A 25,257-nucleotide genomic window follows, 5' to 3' on the forward strand; every position below is an offset into this window, starting at 1 on the left:
GAAGAATGTCCCTTACATTGGGGATCAGTGGGAAGAATGTCCCTTACATTGGTGGTCAGTGGGAAGAACGTCCCTTACATTGGTGGTCAGTGGGAAGAATGTCCCTTACATTGGGGGTCAGTGGGAAGAATGTCCCTTACATTGGGGGTCAGTGTGAAGAACGTCCCTTACATTGGGGGTCAGTGGGAAGAATGTCCCTTACATTGGGGGTCAGTGGGAAGAATGTCCCTTACATTGGAGGTCAGTGGGAAGAATGTCCCTTACATTGGGGGTCAGTGGGAAGAATGTCCCTTACATTGGAGGTCAGTGGGAAGAATGTCCCTTACATTGGTGATCAGTGGGAAGAATGTTCCTTACATTGGGGATTAGTGGGAAGAATGTCCCTTACATTGGTGGTCAGTGGGAAGAATGTCCCTTACATTGGTGGTCAGTGGGAAGAATGTCCCTTACATTGGGGGTCAGTGGGAAGAATGTCCCTTACATTGGGGGTCAGTGGGAAGAATGTCCCTTACATTGGTGGTCAGTGGGAAGAATGTCCCTTACATTGGGGGTCAGTGGGAAGAATGTTCCTTACATTGGGGTCAGTGGGAAGAATGTCCCTTACATTGGTGGTCAGTGGGAAAAATGTCCCTTACATTGGTGATCAGGGGGAAGAATGTCCCTTACATTGGGGGGTCAGTGGGAAGAATGTCCCTTACATTGGGGGGTCAGTGGGAAGAATGTCCCTTACATTGGGGGTCAGTGGGAAGAATGTCCCTTACATTGGTGGTCAGTGGGAAGAATGTCCCTTACATTGGGGGTCAGTGGGAAGAATGTCCCTTACATTGGGGGTCAGTGGGAAGAATGTCCCTTACATTGGGGGTCAGTGGGAAGAATGTCCCTTACATTGGTGGTCAGTTGGAAGAATGTCCCTTACATTGGGGGTCAGTGGGAAGAATGTCCCTTACATTGGGGGGTCAGAGGATGAGGGGTTATGGAGATGAGGAGGAGGGGTTATGGAGACGAGGAGGAGGAGGGGTTATGGAGACGAGGAGGAGGGATTATGGAGACGTGGAGGAGGGAGGGTTTTGGAGACGTGGAGGAGGAAGGGTTTTGGAGACGTGGAGGAGGAAGGGTTTTGGAGACGTGGAGGAGGAGGGGTTTTGGAGACGTGGAGGAGGAGGGGTTATGGAGACGAGGAGGGGGGGTTATGGAGACGAGGAGGAGGATGGGTTATGGAGACGAGGAGGAGGATGGGTTATGGAGAAGAGGAGGAGGATGGGTTATGGAGAAGAGGAGGAGGAGGGGTTATGGAGAAGAGGAGGAGGAGGGGTTATGGAGAAGAGGAGGAGGAGGGGTTATGGAGAAGAGGAGGAGGAGGGGTTATGGAGAAGAGGAGGAGGGGTTATGGAGATGAGGAGGGATTATGGGGATGAGGAGGGGTTATGGAGATGAGGAGGAGGGGTTATGGAGAAGAGGAGGAGGAGTTATGGAGAAGAGGAGGGGTTATGGAGATGAGGAGGAGGAGGAGGAGGGGTTATGGAGATGAGAGCTCAGTGTTCTTTGCCATCCATCAGAAATGAAGTAGGCAGGGCTGACACCATGTTCTCCAGTACATGTCATACTACCAGGTATTCTTCTGTCCCGGTAGCGTGTTACACGGATAACACGCGGGGCAATGTGTGTGAATTCCACAGATGTACTCTGTGAGGTTCATTATTTTACACGGACATATGCAGCTGACTAATGAGCTCCTCCCCCGAGGGGGCAATGAGGGGCGGGACTCATCACATGAACAATGGTGGTGGGATTTGGCGATATCGGACGGAGTACAAACTAAGAAGATCGAGCCGAACGTTCGTCCTGCGATTCCACAATCCACCAATAAAAATGTAAGAACAGGAAGACAAAGTGCAGCCAATGTGCTTCCGGGGCCAGAAAATCCTCCATCGGGGCCAGAAAATCCCCCATCGGGGCCAGAAAATCCCCCATCGGGGCCCAGATAACATGGGAGGGCCCTCTGCTGGACTCTAGTAAGATATCCTGGGGGGGGGGGTCATCCCCGGCAGAAAGAAAAATAAAAAGGCCGTCTCAATGGAAATGTAATACGCGATCTCACCTCCCGGTCACTCTGCTCTCTGCTCCTACCAGCACAGGATTGCATCCTCGTGCTGCTTCTCCCTCCACCAGTCTGAGCTCTGCTGTACAGGTGACTGCCGGAGGGCGATACCAAGCTGGAGCTCATATTCTGCACCATACACTGAGAACATCATTGTGTTCATCCCGAACACCACAGAAAAGTTCCGATCCATCCATGTCTCCATCCATCCATGTCTCCATCCATCCATGTCTCCATCCATCCATCCATCCATGTCTCCATCCATCCATGTCTCCATCCATCCATCCATCCATCCATGTCTCCATCCATTCATCCATGTATGTCTCCATCCATCCATCCATCCATGTCCTCCATTCATCCATCCATCCATGTCCTCCATTCATCCATCCCTCCATGTCTCCATCCATCCATGTCTCCATCCATCCATGTCTCCATCCATCCATCCATCCATGTCTCCATCCATCCATGTCTCCATTCATCCACCCATCCATGTCTCCTTCCATTCATCCATCCATGTCTCCATTCATCCATCCATCCATGTCTCCATCCATCCATCCATGTCTCCATTCATCCATCCATCCATCCATGTCTCCATTCATCCATGTCTCCATTCATCCATGTCTCCATTCATCCATGTCTCCATCCATCCATGTCTCCATCCATCCATGTCTCCATCCATCCATCCATCCATCCATGTATGTCTCCATTCATCCATCCATCCATGTCCTCCATTCATCCATCCATGTCTCCATCCATCCATCCATGTCTCCATCCATTCATCCATGTCTCCATCCATCCATCCATCCATGTCTCCATTCATCCATGTCTCCATCCATCCATGTCTCCATCCATCCATGTCTCCATCCATCCATCCATCCATCCATCCATCCATGTCTCCATCCATCCATCCATGTCTCCATCCATCCATGTCTCCATTCATCCATCCATCCATGTCTCCATCCATTCATCCATCCATCCATGTCTCCATTCATCCATGTCCTCATCCATCCATGTCTCCATTCATCCATCCATCCATGTCTCCATCCATCCATGTCTCCATTCATCCATCCATCCATGTCTCCATTCATCCATCCATCCATCCATGTCTCCATCCATCCATCCATGTCTCCATCCATCCATGTCTCCATTCATCCATCCATCCATGTCTCCATTCATCCATGTCCTCCATTCATCCATCCATCCATGTCTCCATCCATCCATGTCTCCATTCATCCATGTCTCCATCCATCCATGTCTCCATTCATCCATCCATCCATGTCTCCATTCATCCATGTCTCCCTCCATCCATCGATGTCCTCCATTCATCCATGTCTCCATTCATCCATCCATCCATCCATCCATGTCTCTATTCATCCATCCATCCATGTCTCCATTCATCCATCCATGTCTCCATCCATCCATGTCTCCATTCATCCATCCATCCATGTCTCCATCCATCCATGTCTCCATTCATCCATGTCTCTATTCATCCCTCCATGCTTTATTTTACCAGGAACCCCCCCCCAGTATTTCTAGCCATGACCATCCTGAGTAAGGGCAGATGGTTCATGTAGCATTTACTTCCTGGAATCCATCTGCCCTTAGCTTAGACATTAGGGTGTAATTAACTGAGAAAGCCCCTCCCCCTTCCTCACATGACGACACCTAGGCCAGAAACCAGGAAGACAATGAAGAAATGCAGAATAAAGTATACAACCAGTAAGTGGACCCCCCCTCCCCCTATGTAGGGATGATCAGCGCGGTATCCATCCGTCCCCCATACCCCCCCTCCCCCTATGTAGGGATGATCAGCACGGTATCCATCCATCCCCCATACCCCCCCTCCCCCTATGTAGGGATGATCAGCGCGGTATCCATCCGTCCCCCATACCCCCCTCCCCCTATGTAGGGATGATCAGCGCGGTATCCATCCGTCCCCCATACCCCCCCTCCCCCTATGTAGGGATGATCAGCGCGGTATCTGCCCCCCATACCCCCCTCCCCCTATGTAGGGATGATCAGCGCGGTATCCGCCCCCCATAACCCCCTCCCTCTAAGTAGGGATGATCAGCGCGGTATCCATCCGTCCCCCATACCCCCCCTCCCCCTATGTAGGGATGATCAGCGCGGTATCCATCCGTCCCCCATACCCCCCCTCCCCCTATGTAGGGATGATCAGCGCGGTATCTGCACCCCATACCCCCCCTCCCCCTATGTAGGGATGATCAGCACGGTATCCATCCATCCCCCATACCCCCCCTCCCCCTATGTAGGGATGATCAGCGCGGTATCCATCCGTCCCCCATACCCCCCTCCCCCTATGTAGGGATGATCAGCGCGGTATCTGCCCCCCATACCCCCCCCCTCCCCCTATGTAGGGATGATCAGCGCGGTATCCATCCGTCCCCCATACCCCCCCTCCCCCTATGTAGGGATGATCAGCGCGGTATCTGCACCCCATACCCCCTCCCCCTATGTAGGGATGATCAGCGCGGTATCTGCCCCCCATACCCCCCTCCCCCTATGTAGGGATGATCAGCGCGGTATCTGCCCCCCATAACCCCCTCCCTCTAAGTAGGGATGATCAGCGCGGTATCCATCCATCCCCCATACCCCCCTCCCCCCTATGTAGGGATGATCAGCGCGGTATCTGCCCCCCATACCCCCCTCCCCCTATGTAGGGATGATCAGCGCGGTATCTGCCCCCCATACCCCCCTCCCCCTATGTAGGGATGATCAGCGCGGTATCCATCCGCCCCCCATAACCCCCTCCCTCTAAGTAGGGATGATCAGCGCGGTATCCATCCATCCCCCATACCCCCCCTCCCCCTATGTAGGGATGATCAGCGCGGTATCTGCCCCCCATACCCCCCCTCCCCCTATGTAGGGATGATCAGCGCGGTATCTGCCCCCCATACCCCCCCCCCTCCCCCTATGTAGGGACGATCAGCGCGGTATCTGCCCCCCATACCCCCCCCCCTCCCCCTATGTAGGGATGATCAGCGCGGTATCTGCCCCCCATACCCCCCTCCCCTATGTAGGGATGATCAGCGTGGTATCTGCCCCCCATACTTGCCCCGTGTTGGGGTTCCTCCATGGACGATGTGCGGCTCCTGCGAAGTCCCAGACACCCCAGAATTCTCTGACACCCCCCACCCTCTGCAGAAGGAATGGTGTCATTCAATCGGCCTCTTTGATGAGATCTCAGATCGGTGAACAGATGTGGATTTGCTCGGCCTGAAAGACATGAAAGTTCGTCTCCAGATCGCCTCAGTCACACTCTTTGTTCTCCAATCTCCACAAATCATGTCCTGGCGGTGACACGGGGTGTGCAACCAATCACAGAAGTAACATGGCCGCCTGCGGGCTGACCGCCGTCCAGGCAGGACCCGGCCCAACCTACAGATGTCTACCTGTACAGGACTAGTGTGGTCAGCACTACATACCATCCAATGTGTGAGGGGAACAGGAACGCTGCCTCTCCCTCCATACAAGTCAATGAGAAAAGCAGCTGGGAGCAGGGTGATGCAGCTCAGGGGGAGGCCAGGCGCAGCTCAGGGAGAGGCCAGGCGCAGCTCAGGGGGAGGCCAGGCGCAGCTCAGGGGGAGGCCAGGCGCAGCTCAGGGGGAGGCCAGGCGCAGCTCAGGGGGAGGCCAGGCGCAGCTCAGGGAGAGGCCAGGCGCAGCTCAGGGGGGAGGCCAGGCGCAGCTCAGGGGGAGGCCAGGTACAGTTTGGGGAAGCCAGGTGCAGCTCAGGAGAAGGCCAGGTGCACAAACAACGCCGAGCCGCTGCAGGGACACAAACAACGCCGAGCCGCTGCAGGGGCACAAATCACGCCGAGCCGCTGCATTGCCCTTCGCAGGCACAGCTCAGGTTTGCTTTAAAAATCCTTTTCTTAGACATTTGGAAACAGTAAAATCTGGAAGGTTTGATGATGGAGAGCCGTGACCCCGGAGGAAAGCAAATGAAGAGAAGGAGGCGGCTGGTGTCCCAGAACAATGACTCACGGCTCTCCATACTCCACATTTTATTACTGATTAGCATCCAAGTTAAAATCGGAAAAAGAAGGAAAACAATGTAACGGCGGCCGAGAATGTGCCATGAGGGAGACGGCTAAATGTGAGCGGGCTGAACTCTACGTAACCCACCATTGTGTGCCAATTCCAAGACGGCGGAGCCGGCGGAGCCTCTTCACTTCACACACGGCAAACTGCCCACTGTGTGTTCTCCAATCCATGGAAAAGCCATTACCGGCATCAACAACAGCTCTATAAAACCCAGCGCCAGAACAACGAGCCAACCAGATCCCGCTCATAAACAGCGCATGGAGAGGTCGAATAACTCCACCCAATAACTGAAACCTAAAGAAATCTGCCTCCAATGCTGGAAGAGCCATCAGACCTGGAGACGTTCTCCACACCGTGCTCCGAGGACCCGGAGACGTTCTCCAAACATCCTCACCTACACACCGCGCTCCGAGGACCCGGAGACGTTCTCCACACCTTCTCAACTACACACCGCGCTCCGAGGACCCGGAGACGTTCTCCACACCTCCTCACCTACACACCGCGCTCCGAGGACCCGGAGACGTTCTCCAAACATCCTCACCTACACACCGCGCTCCGAGGACCCGGAGACGTTCTCCACACATCCTCACCTACACACCGCGCTCCGAGGACCCGGAGACGTTCTCCACACATCCTCACCTACACACCGCGCTCCGAGGAGCCGGAGACGTTCTCCACACATCCTCACCTACACACCGCGCTCCGAGGACCCGGAGACGTTCTCCACACCTCCTCACCTACACACCGAGCTCCGAGGACCCGGAGACGTTCTCCACACCTCCTCACCTACACACCGAGCTCCGAGGACCCGGAGACGTTCTCCACACCTCCTCACCTACACACCGAGCTCCGAGGACCCGGAGACGTTCTCCACACCTCCTCACCTACACACCGCGCTCCGAGGACCCGGAGACGTTCTCCACACCTCCTCACCTACACACCGCGCTCCGAGGACCCGGAGACGTTCTCCACACCACCTCACCTACACACCGTGCTCCGAGGACCCGGAGACGTTCTCCAAACATCCTCACCTACACACTGCGCTCCGAGGACCCGGAGACGTTCTCCACACCTCCTCACCTACACACCGCGCTCCGAGGACCCGGAGACGTTCTCCACACCTCCTCACCTACACACCGCGCTCCGAGGACCCGGAGACGTTCTCCACACCTCCTCACCTACACACCGCGCTCCGAGGACCCGGAGACGTTCTCCACACATCCTCACCTAAACACCACGCTCCGAGGACCCGGAGACGTTCTCCACACATCCTCACCTACACACCGCACTCCGAGGACCCGGAGACGTTCTCCACACCTCCTCACCTACACACCGCGCTCCGAGGACCCGGAGACGTTCTCCACACCTCCTCACCTACACACCGCGCTCCGAGGACCCGGAGACGTTCTCCACACCTCCTCACCTACACACCGCGCTCCGAGGACCCGGAGACGTTCTCCACACATCCTCACCTAAACACCACGCTCCGAGGACCCGGAGACGTTCTCCACACATCCTCACCTACACACCGCACTCCGAGGACCCGGAGACGTTCTCCACACCTCCTCACCTACACACCGCGCTCCGAGGACCCGGAGACGTTCTCCAAACATCCTCACCTACACACCGCGCTCCGAGGACCCGGAGACGTTCTCCACACCTCCTCACCTACACACCGCGCTCCGAGGACCCAGAGACGTTCTCCACACCTCCTCACCTACACACCGAGCTCCGAGGACCCGGAGACGTTCTCCACACCTCCTCACCTACACATCGCGCTCCGAGGACCCGGAGACGTTCTCCACACCTCCTCACCTACAAACCGAGCTCCGAGGACCCGGAGACGTTCTCCACACATCCTCACCTACACACCGCGCTCCGAGGACCCGGAGACGTTCTCCACACCTCCTCACCTACACACCGCGCTCCGAGGACCCGGAGACGTTCTCCACACCTCCTCACCTACACACCGAGCTCTGAGGACCCGGAGACGTTCTCCACACCTCCTCACCTACACACCGAGCTCCGAGGACCCGGAGACGTTCTCCACACCTCCTCACCTACACATCGCGCTCCGAGGACCCGGAGACGTTCTCCACACCTCCTCACCTACAAACCGAGCTCCGAGGACCCGGAGACGTTCTCCACACATCCTCACCTACACACCGCGCTCCGAGGACCCGGAGACATTCTCCACACCTCCTCACCTACACACCGCGCTCCGAGGACCCGGAGACGTTCTCCACACCTCCTCACCTACACATCGCGCTCCGAGGACCCGGAGACGTTCTCCACACCTCCTCACCTACAAACCGAGCTCCGAGGACCCGGAGACGTTCTCCACACCTCCTCACCGCGCTCCGAGGACCTGGAGACGTTCTCCACACATCCTCACCTACACACCGAGGTCCGAGGACCCGGAGACGTTCTCCACACATCCTCACCTACACACCGCGCTCCGAGGACCCGGAGACGTTCTCCACACCTCCTCACCTACACACCGCGCTCCGAGGACCCGGAGACGTTCTCCACACCTCCTCACCTACACACCGAGCTCCGAGGACCCGGAGACGTTCTCCACACCTCCTCACCTACACACCGCGCTCCGAGGACCCGGAGACATTCTCCACACATCCTCACCTACACATCGCGCTCCGAGGACCCGGAGACGTTCTCCACACATCCTCACCTACACACCGAGCTCCGAGGACCCGGAGACGTTCTCCACACCTCCTCACCTACACACCGCGCTCCGAGGACCCGGAGACATTCTCCACACCTCCTCACCTACACACCGCGCTCCGAGGACCCGGAGACGTTCTCCACACCTCCTCACCTACACATCGCGCTCCGAGGACCCGGAGACGTTCTCCACACCTCTTCACCTACACACCGCGCTCCGAGGACCCGGAGACGTTCTCCACACCTCCTCACCTACACACCGAGGTCCGAGAAGTGACAAGTTTCCGAGCTCACCGCTGACCCCAGTGAATGGTTTGAAGTGATCCTTTCACAAAGAGAAAATATGGAAAAGAAAGGTTCCTGCAGTAGTAGAACTGTCATACTCCTCTCTCGTGTCTCCTGACACCCCGCCATACTCCTCTCTCGTGTCTCCTGACACCCCGCCATACTCCTCTCTCGTGTCTCCTGACACCCCGTCATACTCCTCTCTCGTGTCTCCTGACACCCCGCCATACTCCTCTCTCGTGTCTCCTGACACCCCGTCATACTCCTCTCTCGTGTCTCCTGACACCCCGTCATACTCCTCTCTCGTGTCTCCTGACACCCCGTCATACTCCTCTCTCGTGTCTCCTGACACCCCGTCATACTCCTCTCTCGTGTCTCCTGACACCCCGTCATACTCCTCTCTCGTGTCTCCTGACACCCCGCCATTTCAGCTCTTCAGCCTTCAGAATTCACAAATGCTTCAAAACGCACATTCCTAAAGTATTCTGAATGCCAATCAAAGCCCGTCACTAAATAAAGTGGTTCCCTTACAGTCCTGTTCACACGCTGCGTTTGCTGTGCTTCAAAAATGATCCCCCGGGTCACTTTCTTGGTGCTTCAAAGCATCTCCAATAGAAGTCTATGACAACGCTCGCTCGCAGCACCTGCAGCATTTGAGGGGCTTTTATTCAGCTTTGCTTTGTTTTGCAGGTATATCCCAGGATGCACTGGGAGACCAACAAGTGAACCAGAACAACATCATCAGCAGTCACGTCCGGCTCCAGTGTATATATTCTGGGAGTGTCTGGTGCAGACGTCACATCTGGTGAGCAGGGTGGAGCAGTAGGAAGGTGAGTGGGGTCCGGACCGGACCAACTAGCAGACGGCACAAATGGTGCACAGCATGGGAATGCTATAGCAGAGAGTGAGTGGGGACCGGAGAGAGAGGACTGAGCATCAGAGGATCAGCAGAGCTGGGGGGACTGGAGCAGGAGAACCAAGTAATGTCACACCTGGTGAGCAGCATGGGAGCAATATGGTGGGAGGTGAGCGGGGACCAGAGAGGGAGGAGGATCAGCAAACTAGCGGATCAGTAGAGCTGGGGGTTACTACTGAGTGGGGGATCAGTAGAGCTGGGGGTTACTACTGAGTGGGGGATCAGCAGAGCTGGGGGTTACTACTGAGTGGGGGATCAGCAGAGCTGGGGGTTACTACTGAGTGGGGGATCAGTAGAGCTGGGGATTACTACTGAGTGGGGGATCAGCAGAGCTGGGGGTTACTACTGAGTGGGGGATCAGCAGAGCTGGGGATTACTACTGAGTGGGAGATCAGCAGAGCTGGGGGTTACTACTGAACGGGGGATCAGCAGAGCTGGGGGTTACTACTGAGCGAGAGATCAGCAGAGCTAGGGGTTACTACTGAGTGGGGGATCAGCAGAGTTGGGGGTTACTACTGAGCGGGGGATCAGCAAACCTGGGGGTTACTACTGAATAGGGGTCAGCAGAGCTGGGGGTTACTACTGAGTGGGGGGTCAGCAGAGCTGGGGGCTACTACTGAGTGGGGGGTCAGCAGAGCTGGGGGCTACTACTGAGTGGGGGGTCAGCAGAGTTGGGGGTTACTACTGAGTGGGGGATAAGCAGAGCTGGGGGTTACTGAGTGGGGGATCAGCAGAGCTGGGGGTTACTACTGAGTGGGGGATCAGCAGAGCTGGGGGTTACTACTGAGCGAGAGATCAGCAGAGCTAGGGGTTACTACTGAGCGGGGGATCAGCAGAGTTGGGGGTTACTACTGAGCGGGGGATCAGCAAACCTGGGGGTTACTACTGAATAGGGGTCAGCAGAGCTGGGGGTTACTACTGAGTGAGGGATCAGCAGAGCTGGGGGCTACTACTGAGTGGGGGGTCAGCAGAGCTGGGGGCTACTACTGAGTGGGGGGTCAGCAGAGCTGGGGGCTACTACTGAGTGGGGGGTCAGCAGAGCTGGGGGCTACTACTGAGTGGGGGGTCAGCAGAGCTCGGGGCTACTACTGAGTGGCGGGTCAGCAGAGCTGGGGGCTACTACTGAGTAGGGGGTCAGTAGAGCTGGGCGTTACTACTGAGCGGGGGATCAGTAGAGCTGGAGGTTACTACTTTGTGAGGGATCAGCAGAGCTGGAGGTTACTACTGAGTGGGGGATCAGCAGAGCCGGGGGCTACTACTGAGCGGGGGATCAGCAGAGCCGGGGGCTACTACTGAGCGGGGGATCAGCAGAGCTGGGGGTTACTACTAAGTGGGGGATCAGCAGAGCTGGGGGTTACTACTGAGCGAGGGATCAGCAGAGCTGGGGGTTACTACTGAGCGGGGGATCAGCAGAGCTGGGGGTTACTACTGAGCGGGGGATCAGCAGAGCTGGGGGTTACTACTGAGCGGGGGATCAGCAGAGCTGTAGGTTACTACTGAGCGAGGGATAAGCAGAGCTGGAGGTTGCTGAGTGGGGGGTCAGCAGAGCTGGGGGTACTACTGAGCGGGGGATCAGCAGAGCTGGGGGTACTACTGAGCGGGGGATCAGCAGAGCTGGCGGTTACTACTGAACGAGGGATCAGCAGAGCTGGGGGTTACTACTGAGTGGGGGGATCAGCAGAGCTGGGGGTTACTACTGAACAGGAAACCAGCTGAAGTAGGGTACAAATGAGCTGGGGATCTGCTGATTGGGGGTACTGCTGAACTGGGGTTCTACTGCGCATGTGTGGTGTGAAAGGATTTGATGAACTCTCCACTTGCCAGGCTTATAGGTATAGTGCGGAGAGTCTGGCTGCCCCCTCAGGACCGCGGCTATCCTCCCATGAACTAGACAGAGCGCACCGATCTGGCGCATTACCAGAACACAACTTTATTAGATTTACGTGAAACAGACACAAGACATGCGCAAATGTATCCAGAAACGCAAATGAGACGCCAACAGGAGAGCTGATGTCATGGGAAGACCTCATAGCGTCCAAAATGCTTTCCGCGTTTCAAGGGTCTGAGGAAGGGGGCTTGACCCTGAAAAGGCGTGTTATGGTAAAGCGCTAGGTCGGGGGGCGCCCTCTCTTTGCTGTTTTCTGGGTGGTAAAACCATGTCTCTACAGCCTACTTCTCCCTGGCCACATGACTTCAGTATTCAGTACTTCGTCCCGTGTCCTCCGGCTAAGTCCATCCTCCGACCTCAATGTCCCTGCTGAGTCCTGTAGTGAGGGGTCGGAGGATGGAACCACACATGGAACCATCCCGCACTCCTGGTACTCTTCAAAGACAAGACAAGGAATTAACGAAGCTTCCTGCATCATTATATCATGGGGGTGGTGTACATACACTAAGCACAAGGATCTGTGGTAGGTCTGAAGGAGATTCGTGGTAGGTCTGAAAGGGATCCGTGGTAGATATGAAGGAGATCTGTGGTAGATCTGAAGGAGGTCTGTGGTAGATCTGTGGTAGGTCTGAAGGAGATCTGTAATAGGACTGAAGGAGATTTGTGGCAGGTCTGAAGGAGATCTGTGGTAGGTCTGAAGGAGATCCGTGGTAGGTCTGAAGGAGATCCGTGGTAGGTCTGAAGGAGATCCGTGGTGGATCTGAAGGAGATCCGTGGTAGATCTGAAGGAGATCCGTGGTAGATCTGAAGGAGGTCTGTGGTAGATCTGAAGGAGGTCTGTGGTAGGTCTGAAGGAGATCTGTGATAGGACTGAAGGAGATCTGTGGCAGGTCTGAAGGAGATCTGTGGCAGGTCTGAAGGAGATCTGTGGTAGGTCTGAAGGAGATCTGTGGTAGGTCTGAAGGAGATCTGTGGTAGGTCTGAAGGAGATCTGTTGTAGGTCTGAAGGAGATCTGTGGTAGGTTTGAAGGAGATCTGTGGTAGGTCTGAAGGAGATCTGTGGTAGGTCTGAAGGAGATCTGTGATAGGACTGAAGGAGATCTGTGGCAGGTCTGAAGGAGATCTGTGGCAGGTCTGAAGGAGATCTGTGGTAGGTCTGAAGGAGATCTGTGGTAGGTCTGAAGGAGATCTGTGGTAGGTCTGAAGGAGATCTGTTGTAGGTCTGAAGGAGATCTGTGGTAGGTTTGAAGGAGATCTGTGGTAGGTCTGAAGGAGATCTGTGGTAGGTCTGAAGGAGATCTGTGATAGGACTGAAGGAGATTTGTGGCAGGTCTGAAGGAGATCTGTGGCAGGTCTGAAGGAATTCTGTGGTAGATCTGAAGGAGATCTGTGATAGGACTGAAGGAGATTTGTGGCAGGTCTGAAGGAGATCTGTGGCAGATCTGAAGGAGATCTGTGGTCGATCTGAAGGAGATCCGTGGTAGGTCTGAAGGAGATCTGTGGTAGGTCTGAAGGAGATCTGTGGTAGGTCTGAAGGAGATCTGTGGTAGGACTGAAAGAGATCTGTGGCAGGTCTGAAGGAGATTTGTAGTAGGTCTGAAAGGGATCCGTGGCAGGTCTGAAGGAGATTTGTAGTAGGTCTGAAAGGGATCCGTGGTAGATCTGAAGGAGACCTGTGGTAGATATGAAGGAGATCCGTGGCAGGTCTGAAGGAGATCCGTGGTAGGTCTGAAGGAGATTCGTGGTAGGTCTGAAGGAGATCCGTGGTAGGTCTGAAGGAGATCCGTGGTAGGTCTGAAGGAGATCCGTGGTAGATATGAAGGAGATCCGTGGTAGATATGAAGGAGATCCGTGGTAGATATGAAGGAGATCCGTGGTAGATATGAAGGAGATCCGTGGTAGATATGAAGGAGATCTGTGGTAGATCTGAAGGAGGTCTGTGGTAGATCTGTGGTAGGTCTGAAGGAGATCTGTGGTAGGACTGAAAGAGATTTGTGGCAGGTCTGAAGAAGATTTGTAGTAGGTCTGAAGGAGATTCGTGCTAGGTCTGAAGGAGATCTGTGGTAGGTCTGAAGGAGATCTGTGGTAGGTCTGAAGGAGATCCGTGACCTGTGGTAGGTCTGAAGGAGACCTGTGGTAGGTCTGAAGGAGACCTGTGGTAGGTCTGAAGGAGACCTGTGGTAGGTCTGAAGGAGACCTGTGGTAGGTCTGAAGGAGACCTGTGGTAGGTCTGAAGGAGATCCGTGGTAGGTCTGAAGGAGATCCGTGGTAGGTCTGAAGGAGATCCGTGGTAGGTCTGAAGGAGATCCGTGGTAGGTCTGAAGGAGACCTGTGGTAGGTCTGAAGGAGACCTGTGGTAGGTCTGAAGGAGACCTGTGGTAGGTCTGAAGGAGACCTGTGGTAGGTCTGAAGGAGACCTGTGGTAGGTCTGAAGGAGATCCGTGGTAGGTCTGAAGGAGATCCGTGGTAGGTCTGAAGGAGATCCGTGGTAGGTCTGAAGGAGATCCGTGGTAGGTCTGAAGGAGACCTGTGGTAGGTCTGAAGGAGATCCGTGGTAGGTCTGAAGGAGATCCGTGGTAGGTCTGAAGGAGACCTGTGGTAGGTCTGAAGGAGATCTGCACCACACATGCCAGATTTCTATTTCAGAGTGAAACATAAACTGGCGTAGGGTCAGCACCTAACAGAGGGAACACAGCAGTTTTCTAGATAGAAAACTGCCGCTGACCCCCGCTGGGTCTGACCTTCGGGATGTCTATTGTCCGTAGTCCACTTATATCTGTGTCTCTGCCCGTGCAGTGATTACACCACATGAGCAGAGCCTGAACCGAGGAATATATCTGCTGTCTCTGACAGTCTTCTGTATCATTACATATATGGACTAATCCGCGAGGTCCCCTGGTGATGTTACGGGTCACAGTTGAAGCCCCCCTACACCTTGTAAGCTGACCACCGCTGGTTTGGACTGAGATTCTGTCCATCTGCAATCTGCTGTAGTCCTTGGCTAATCGGTCGGTTGGCTCCCCGGACGGCAGGTGTAGGAGCTGCAAATAGGCCATAACCACGGTCATACAGACCTGAGAGAATGTGGTGAACCTGCCGGAGGAGGAAGGATTATTATCAGCAGAACTACTCGGATGGCGGGTCCGGCCTGGACCAAAGTCAAAAGCTTAGAAGCCCCGATGATCCTGAAGAACACTGAAAAGCATTGACTGTTCTGAATAAAGGTTTGAACCACAAAATGATTGACGGACGGTAGAAATATTGCGATCCTCTTCTTTCTATAGCGACCTTTAGCAGTAACGGACATACACATCTATAGGCCGACAGTCTAAGTTGGCCAATGGTCATTAGTGGAATATCTGGGATATGGTGGGGTTGGGTGGGTGCCGGGGGTGGGGCACAACAGAACTACAGAAGGGGAATTGGATACTCATCGACAGAACAAGTCATCATGTAACCATAAGTCCCTAATGTCTGGTACACATCAGAGTTGGGGTCGCTCCCTGGGCTTGGCCCTTCTGTCAGTAGAACTAGCAATGGCCGGTCACCTACATACAGTACATACCTAGAACAGTCCCAATGAATGATACAGAGGCCATAGAAGATGAAAGTGGTGAGATTGCTATGAAGGTCATGTAATGCCGATTGTAAACATTCCCCAATGTACAGCTACTGCTTCCCAGAACACCAGATTCTCCATTACCCGATCCCATTCCCAAGAAGTTCTTTTACTCCAGTAAATGTTTACACACTTCCTCACTCAGAACGGCTCCAATGTATCTGCTGAAATATTGATGGAGAGCTTGGATTCTGATATAAGCAGACAACTCTGGTTCCCCATCTACATCTCCTGAGGCCTCATGGGAGTGACTGGTAGAAGGAACGTAGAGTGTTCCCCGTCTACATCGCATGAGGCCTCATGGGAGAGTCTGGTAGAGGGAACGTACAGTGTTCCCCATCTACATCTCATGAGGCCTCATGGGAGAGTCTGGTAGAGGGAACGTACAGTGTTCCCGTCTACATCTCATGAGGCCTCATGGGAGAGTCTGGTAGAGGGAACGTACAGTGTTCCCCATCTACATCTCATGAGGCCTCATGGGAGTGTCTGGTAGAAGGAACGTAGAGTGTTCCCCGTCTACATCGCATGAGGCCTCATGGGAGTGTCTGGTAGAGGGAACGTACAGTGTTCCCCATCTACATCTCATGAGGCCTCATGGGAGTGACTGGTAGAAGGAACGTAGAGTGTTCCCCGTCTACATCTCATGAGGCCTCATGGGAGTGTCTGGTAGAAGGAACGTAGAGTGTTCCCCGTCTACATCTCATGAGGCCTCATGGGAGTGTCTGGTAGAAGGAACGTAGAGTGTTCCCCGTCTACATCGCATGAGGCCTCATGGGAGTGTCTGGTAGAAGGAACATAGAGTGTTCCCCGTCTACATCGCATGAGGCCTCATGGGAGTGTCTGGTAGAGGGAACGTACAGTGTTCCCCGTCTACATCGCATGAGGCCTCATGGGAGTGTCTGGTAGAAGGAACATAGAGTGTTCCCCGTCTACATCGCATGAGGCCTCATGGGAGTGTCTGGTAGAGGGAACGTACAGTGTTCCCGTCTACATCTCATGAGGCCTCATGGGAATGTCTGGTAGAGGGAACGGAGAGTGTTCCCCGTCTACCTCTCATGAGGCCTCATGGGAGTGTCTGGTAGAGGGAACGCAGAGTGTTCTCCATCTACATCTCCTGAGGCCTCATGGGAGTGACTGGTAGAAGGAACGTAGAGTGTTCCCCATCTACATCTCATGAGGCCTCATGGGAGTGTCTGGTAGAGGGAACACAGAGTGTTTAGTCCAACTCTCCTTTAGTAGACATAGAATATCCCACCATACATGGTCCTCAAACCTAGACCCACCTAGATTTCCACCACTAAGCTATTTATGTATGACAGGAACGGCCTACCTGGGCCAAAATCTTCAAGGCTGACCATGATTGGTAGTAGGTCTTCATGGACTTGAATATATAACTCCAAGATGGCTCTGTGTTTTGGGGGACCAGAGCTGAAGAGGAGTTTGTACTGCAGGAGCTCCCAGGAGGCTCTTTCTATATCTGCTGTATACAGGAGAGATCAGATTACACAGACTGCTGAATGGCTCTGAGGAGGGACCCCACTCCGCTGGTAGGGATGGAAACATCCTAATTAGTATATAGCAGCCACCACGAAGGAGGAAGCATTGGCATTCCTTACCAAAACTGAACGTGCTTTGTGGCATGATGGACGCTCCCTGTAATAAATGTCCATTTTAAAGTGCTATAAATAAGTAGAATGGAACATACCGGAAACCATAACGACTGTCAGATATAAGGACCAAACCCATCACTGCGTCCCACCATGCCAACATTGCTGATGTACAGTGGGACCCCCCCACCTGCATGTCAGTAGGCCTCCCCTCTCAGCACAGGAAGACAATGGAGTCCAACAAAACTGAGGGCAGCATTAGCCCGGTCCCTAATGCCAAGCTATGTGCACACAGTATTCTTCTAGGGATGGAGAACCCCTCAACTAGAGATACCTCCAATATGGTGGTCATCCCTGCTAACCGTGGTCATCCCTGCTAACCGTAGTCATCCCAGCTAACCGTGGTCATCCCAGCTAACCGTAGTCATCCCAGCTAACCGTGGTCATCTCAGCTAACCGTGGTCATCTCAGCTAACCGTGGTCATCTCAGCTAACCAAGGTCACCCCTGCTAACCGTGGTCATCCCTGCTAACCGTAGTCATCCCAGCTAACCGTGGTCATCCCAGCTAACCGTGGTCATCCCAGCTAACCGTGGTCATCCCTGCTAACCGTAGTCATCCCAGCTAACCGTGGTCATCCCTGCTAACCGTAGTCATCCCAGCTAACCGTGGTCATCCCTGCTAACCGTGGTCATCCCAGCTAACCGTGGTCATCCCAGCTAACCGTGGTCATCCCAGCTAACCGTGGTCATCTCAGCTAACCGTGGTCATCTCAGCTAACCGTGGTCATCTCAGCTAACCAAGGTCATCCCTGCTAACCAAGGTCATCCCTGCTAACCGTGCTCATCCCTGCTAACCGTGGTCATCCCTGCTAACCGTGCTCATCCCAGCTAACCGCGCTCATCCCAGCTAACCGTAGTCATCCCAGCTAACTGCTCATCCCTGCTAACCGTGCTCATCCCAGCTAACCGTGGTCATCCCTGCTAACCGTGGTCATCCCTGCTAACCGTGGTCATCCTGCTAACCGTGGTCATCCCTGCTAACCGTGGTCATCCCTGCTAACCGTGGTCATCCCTGCTAACCGTGGTCATCCCTGCTAACCGTGGTCATCCCAGCTAACCGTGCTCATCCCAGCTAACCGTGGTCATCCCAGCTAACCGTGGTCATCCCAGCTAACCGTGGTCATCCCAGCTAACCGTGGTCATCCCAGCTAACCGTGGTCATCCCAGCTAACCGTGCTCATCCCAGCTAACCGTGGTCATCCCTGCTAACCGCGCTCATCCCAGCTAACCGTGGTCAAGCATTGTCCCCGGCTGTCGGAGTGATGTCTATGCTGTCAGCGCCTGGTCATGTATACGGGGGGGGGGGGGGGGGGGGGAGTATAATGACAAATTACAGGAACATCACAGACTGGGAATGTAATTATTTCTAACAATTCTGAGAAGGTGCCAACAATTTTGTCCATTTTTGGGGTCTTGCACGGAACGGGTCAGATTTGGCTTTTTGTTTCTCCACTTTTTTGTCTCACCGATACAAAGAGAAGAGAAATGTGAGAAACCCGGAACATGTCATGGCAGCGATTGTCTGATTAACTGAGGCGTTGTCTGAAATGTGGGGGGAATAAACCCTCCATCTCCTGTGATCCCCTCCATCTCCTGTGATCCCCTCCATCTCCTGTGATCCCCTCCACATCCTGTGATCCCCTCCACCTCCTGTGATCCCCTCCATCTCATGTGATCCCCTCCACCTCCTGTGATTCCCTCCATCTCCTGTGATCCCCTCCATCTCCTGTGATTCCCTCCATCTCCTGTGATCCCCTCCACCTCCTGTGATCCCCTCCATCTCATGTGATCCCCTCCACCTCCTGTGATTCCCTCCATCTCATGTGATCCCCTCCACCTCCTGTGATCCCCTCCATCTCCTGTGATCCCCTCCACATCCTGTGATCCCCTCCATCTCCTGTGATCCCCTCCACCTCCTGTGATCCCCTCCACCTCCTGTGATCCCCTCCATCTCATGTGATCCCCTCCACCTCCTGTGATTCCCTCCATCTCCTGTGATCCCCTCCATCTCCTGTGATCCCCTCCATCTCCTGTGATCCCCTCCATCTCCTGTGATCCCTTCCATCTCCTGTGATCCCCTCCATCTCCTGTGATCCCCTCCACATCCTGTGATCCCCTCCATCTCCTGTGATCCCCTCCACATCCTGTTATCCCCTCCATCTCCTGTGATTCGCTCCAGCTACTGTGATCCCCTCCACATCCTGTGATCCCCTCCACATCCTGTGATCTCCTCCACCTCCTGTGATCCCCTCCACCTCTGGTGATCTCCTCCATCTCCTCCACCTCCTGTGATCCCCTCCATCTCCTGTGACCCCGGCCATGAGTACACCTCAGACATACACCCTCCATCTCCTGTGACCCCGGCCAGGAGTACACCTCAGACATACACCCTCCATCTCCTGTGACCCCGGCCAGGAGTACACCTCAGACATACACCCTCCATCTCCTGTGACCCCGGCCATGAGTACACCTCAGACATACACCCTCCATCTCCTGTGACCCCGGCCAGGAGTACACCTCAGACATACACCCTCCATCTCCTGTGACCCCGGCCAGGAGTACACCTCAGACATACACCCTCCATCTCCTGTGACCCCGGCAATGAGTACACCTCAGACATACACCCTCCATCTCCTGTGACCCCGGCCAGGAGTACACCTCAGACATACACCCTCCATCTCCTGTGACCCCGGCCAGGAGTACACCTCAGACATACACCCTCCATCTCCTGTGACCCCGGCAATGAGTACACCTCAGACATACACCCTCCATCTCCTGTGACCCCGGCCAGGAGTACACCTCAGACATACACCCTCCATCTCCTGTGACCCCGGCAATGAGTACACCTCAGACATACACCCTCCATCTCCTGTGACCCCGGCCAGGAGTACACCTCAGACATACACCCTCCATCTCCTGTGACCCCGGCCAGGAGTACACCTCAGACATACACCCTCCATCTCCTGTGACCCCGGCAATGAGTACACCTCAGACATACACCCTCCATCTCCTGTGACCCCGGCCAGGAGTACACCTCAGACATACACCCTCCATCTCCTGTGACCCCGGCCAGGAGTACACCTCAGACATACACCCTCCATCTCCTGTGACCCCGGCCAGGAGTACACCTCAGACATACACCCTCCATCTCCTGTACCTTTGCAGCAGAGTTGGAGACGCCATGTGTGACATTCCGGATTAAGCCGCCAACATTTCCATACTTTATAAGGCCGGATACTCCTTCGGACACATCATTCAGGAGGCCCATTGGATTGCCAAGGAAGTCAACTGAGCCCAGAATTTTTGCTGCTTGGCTGAGCAACTCCTGTGAGACAATATAGAGCAGGATTAGTGACCGAGCTGTGACTCAGCAGCGCCATCCTATGCTGACAGGCATGTACAGCACCTATGAATGCTGTACATGCCTGAGGGCAGGCACGAAGCCCAGGGACTGCAGGGCAGGCGCCGAGCCCAGGGACTGCAGGGCAGGCGCCGAGCCCAGGGACTGCAGGGCAGGCGCCGAGCCCAGGGACTGCAGGGCAGGCGCCGAGCCCAGGGACTGCAGGGCAGGCGCCGAGCCCAGGGACTGCAGGGCAGGCGCCGAGCCCAGGGACTGCAGGGCAGGCGCCGAGCCCAGGGACTGCAGGGCAGGCGCCGAGCCCAGGGACTGCAGGGCAGGCGCCGAGCCCAGGGACTGCAGGGCAGGCGCCGAGCCCAGGGACTGCAGGGAAGGCGCCGAGCCCAGGGACTGCAGGGAAGGCGCCGAGCCCAGGGACTGCAGGGCAGGCGCCGAGCCCAGGGACTGCAGGGAAGGCGCCGAGCCCAGGGACTGCAGGGAAGGCGCCGAGCCCAGGGACTGCAGGGAAGGAACCGAGCCCAGGGACTGCAGGGCAGGCACCAAGCCCAGGGACTGCAGGGAAGGAACCAAGCCCAGGGACTGCAGGGAAGGAACCAAGCCCAGGGACTGCAGGGAAGGAACCAAGCCCAGGGACTGCAGGGCAGGCGCCAAGCCCAGGGACTGCAGGGCAGGCGCCAAGCCCAGGGACTGCAGGGCAGGCGCCAAGACCAGGGACTATAGGGCAGGCGCCAAGCCCAGGGACTGCAGGGCAGGCGCCAAGACCAGGGACTATAGGGCAGGCGCCAAGCCCAGGGACTGCAGGGCAGGCGCCAAGCCCAGGGACTGCAGGGCAGGCGCCAAGCCCAGGGACTGCAGGGCAGGCGCCAAGCCCAGGGACTGCAGGGCAGGCGCCAAGCCCAGGGACTGCAGGGCAGGCGCCAAGCCCAGGGACTGCAGGGCAGGCGCCAAGCCCAGGGACTGCAGGGCAGGAGCCAAGCCCAGGGACTGCAGGGCAGGAGCCAAGCCCAGGGACTGCAGGGCAGGCGCCAAGCCCAGGGACTGCAGGGCAGGAGCCAAGCCCAGGGACTGCAGGGCAGGAGCCAAGCCCAGGGACTGCAGGGCAGGAGCCAAGCCCAGGGACTGCAGGGCAGGAGCCAAGCCCAGGGACTGCAGGGCAGGCGCCAAGCCCAGGGACTGCAGGGCAGGCGCCAAGCCCAGGGACTGCAGGGCAGGCGCCAAGCCCAGGGACTGCAGGGCAGGCGCCAAGCCCAGGGACTGCAGGGCAGGCGCCAAGCCCAGGGACTGCAGGGCAGGCGCCAAGCCCAGGGACTGCAGGGCAGGCTCCAAGCCCTGGGACTGCAGGGCAGGCTCCAAGAGGTGAATGTGTGCATATACAGACTATTCCCAGAGTTCTCAGGGACCCCAGAATCCGGCCAATCGATGATGAGGATATTCTGCCTTCATTCCTGTGTGTTGGGAGAAAGGGACGCTCTGTCACCCATCACTCAGCCGCTCTCTGCCGGCAATGCCCCCTCTAGGCCGGTGTCGTCCTAGCCGTTAGGTGCTGCCTGTTCCCCCCAGCAGCAATCATTCTCCAGCAGCATCCTGGCGCTCTATCAGTACATCATAAGCCCGGAGCTCTGGGCCCGGGATCACATTCTGCTCCTTGGATCAGTACCGGTGCCTTGCCGCCCCATTGTCTGGATGACAGATTGCTCTCTGATTGGCACCAGCCCTGACCCTTACTTGGATATGGACTCTGACTGCTACATGCCGGCCCAGACCATGGAATGCTTGGGGTCCAGCCAGTCTATAGTCCTGGTCCCTCCTGCATTCAGCACCAGCCAGGAAACTTCCCACACTTGGGTGCCATCAGACACGGCCCATTCCTCTTGGGTCACTGGAGGGTCCCAGCATTGTGCCCTAAAGTGCTGACCAGTAGAATTTGTGACAGGAGACACCCTATTGGTCTCTTCTGTCCTAAGTGTGTCCCCCTGCCTGTCAGCGTTGATGTACACCGAGCCACGCATGCACAGCTTAGCGAAAATATACGCCGCGTCTCGTGCTGCGATGATGTGACTTCCATACAACAGGAGTGACATCATCGCGGCCTGGCCAATCAAGTGGCTGAACAGTCTGAACCCAGAAGGAAGACGGGGAGGGGTTGGAGGCACCTGTGACCAGCGGGGGGCACTGACAGCGCAACACTGGGGGGATTCATTTGACGGGTCCGTCTGGGCTGTGCATACTGACACATTATGGCTAAGGGTCCTTCCCCGGGCGTTCCGTATGTCCGTTTACATCCACAAGTCCATACATTTCTATGGACTTGTGGATGTAAACGGATGAACACCTTTTTACATCCATTAGTATCTGCATCCGTTAACATCCGTTTTTTTGAACGGAAGAAAACCCAAATTCTCTTCCACAAAAAAAACGGAATGGACCAAAAACGTATGAAAACGGACATCAACGGATAAAAAATGGATGTAAACTCAAACTGAAAACTGAACTGAAGAAGAAGCATGGAATGCCCATGTGGAAGGACCCTAACAGCTCCTGGGGGGCCATTGCATTACAATTCCAGGGGGCATTGCCGTACCGGCAGGCACACGGTCCTTACAGGAAGACGGCTGTTCCAGGTGAACGCACATTAGTCTGCCTATAGAACAGAAGGCAAACCATCAACGCCTATTGGCCAGTGAGACAATCCTCCATATTTGGGGGCCAATAGGGGAGCATGGTGGGTGGTCCTCATAGATGATAACTAGACCTCATGCACAGAGCCGTATTGGGAGAGAAGGGAAGGAACGGCACAATGAAGACCTCAGGAAGGAAGACGGATGAGTCGGTCATGTCAAAGAAATGGGAAAACCAACCTCTTGGAAATGTTTGAGGACATCATTGACAATAAACTCCCGAGATTCGTAGGGGTGGACTCTTGTAAATGGATCCAGATCAATCACAGCATCTTCAAATTTAATCAGAGGAAACCCCAGAGTGCTCTTCAAAACCTAAAAGAGGAAAAACCACTTTTTACCGAACAGCGAAGACAATGAGTGAAGGAATAATACTGTCCAAGAGACAGGTCCACTTTAGAATAATCACCCTTCCCCTTACTAACCCCTAAATTATCCTGAGCTTTCTCATCCCCCCCCCAGGTGCCTACTCACCTCTTCCTGATGGCGGAAGGTACCTCTTACACTGTGCAGCAAGGCAGGCCATGGATGATGCAGGTTTATTTGCTTCCATCGGGTTGCAGGAAATAAAATCGCTCGATTCCACCATCAACAGTCAGTGCGGTTGTGTTCTGCTGATGGGGAGCCTGCCCAACCCACAGAACTCAATGATTTGTGTTGTCGGCTACAGCCGGTGGCACAAAACGATCAGGCTGGTTGTACACAAGTCAATCGATAGATCAGCTTGTGTACCGCCATGGTGCCCATACAGGGACCGAAATCCGGCAGGTTCAGCAGGAACTCTTCATCAGGGAATTTCAATCCACGTATAGCTGACTTAACTTCCAATAGAATGGGAGATACATCCACCATTGGAATAATGAGCCTCCAGATTTCTGCACCAAGGCCATAGACATGGCGGGAGACTACTACCTCAGAGGTAAACGGACACTAGTGTGGGGGAGTGGTGGGTGGAAGTGGGGGGGGGGTATGTGGGAGTGGGTGGGGGGGGGGTAGAGGTTGCTTAGAAGAGGTCAGAGGGCTGGGTGCAGGTTTGTGGAGAGAGGTTTTATTTTAAAGTGAACATGTCCTTTAATTGGAATTAATATCCTCTGCTGTCAGATTTCACACATCTACATAGATCAGTGTTTCTCAACTCCAGTCCTCATGGACCCCCAACAGGTCATGTTTTCAGGATTTCCCTCAGATGAAACAGCTGTGGTAATTACTAAGGCAGTGAAACTGATCAAATCACCTGTGCAAAATAATGGAAATCCTGAAAACATGACCTGTTGGGGGTCCATGAGGACTGGAGTTGAGAAACACTGACATAGATGGTGGATGGGTCTGCCTCCCGAAGTGTCCAGATGAAGGCGCCCCTTGGTCCTCCCTTCTATAGTTCTCACAATATGTTGCACAATTTACACCCCAAACCAGGGAGCTTGTATGAAAATATTGACTTCCTAGTTAAATTCACCACTTGATCCCACCCGTTACTTCCTGATTGGTTGATCTGAAGGCTAATAAGGACTTCTTTAACTTGAGGATCATCTGAGGTTACGGCCCTGAGCTGGTCTAGAAGATGGATGCTATGAATAGGTACATAGAGGTTCCTGTCATTGCTTCCCAGTGGCAGATGACACCATCGGATTGATGTAAACAGGAATAAATCCCTTTTATCGGGTCTGTGGGGTGACAACACGTGAACGTTGATCTAGAAGAATGCCGTGGAAGCATAGTGGGTGAGCTGGGTATTACCACCTACAGACAGGGACTTGGAGCTTAATGGAGCATGAACCAATGAAAGTTAATGAGCTGTGAGAACCCCATTCTGGGTCAATGCAGATCCCCATTTAGAGAAGTGACGCGTGACGAGACGTATGACGAGACGTATAACGAGACTCCTAACATCTGTACGTCCGGAGAATGATTGGGGACATTAGTTCAATGAAATAAACTGAGATTGGAACAAACAGGTCCCAGGAGATGGAATCATTGAGAAGGTGAATTGTAATGTGT

At 54.8% G+C, this 25,257-nt stretch overlaps 1 protein-coding gene across 1 annotated transcript in view; it reads right to left on the reverse strand.

Moving 5' to 3' along the window:
* LOC149434130 (intermembrane lipid transfer protein VPS13D-like) overlaps positions 1–25,257 on the reverse strand; it is a 126,731-nt gene that overhangs the window by 98,479 nt on the left and 2,995 nt on the right. The window contains exons 3-4 of the mRNA XM_089664073.1: positions 23,440–23,574; positions 20,381–20,548 (exon numbers count right to left, since the gene is read on the reverse strand). Of these exons, the coding sequence (XP_089520199.1) occupies positions 20,381–20,548; positions 23,440–23,574 (303 nt within the window). The remainder of the gene's footprint in view (positions 1–20,380; positions 20,549–23,439; positions 23,575–25,257) is intronic.

Source organism: Staurois parvus, unplaced genomic scaffold (genome assembly GCF_062004578.1).
Source record: "Staurois parvus isolate SC_StPar_1 unplaced genomic scaffold, SC_StPar_1.0 ptg001825l, whole genome shotgun sequence".
NCBI lineage: Eukaryota > Metazoa > Chordata > Amphibia > Anura > Ranidae > Staurois > Staurois parvus.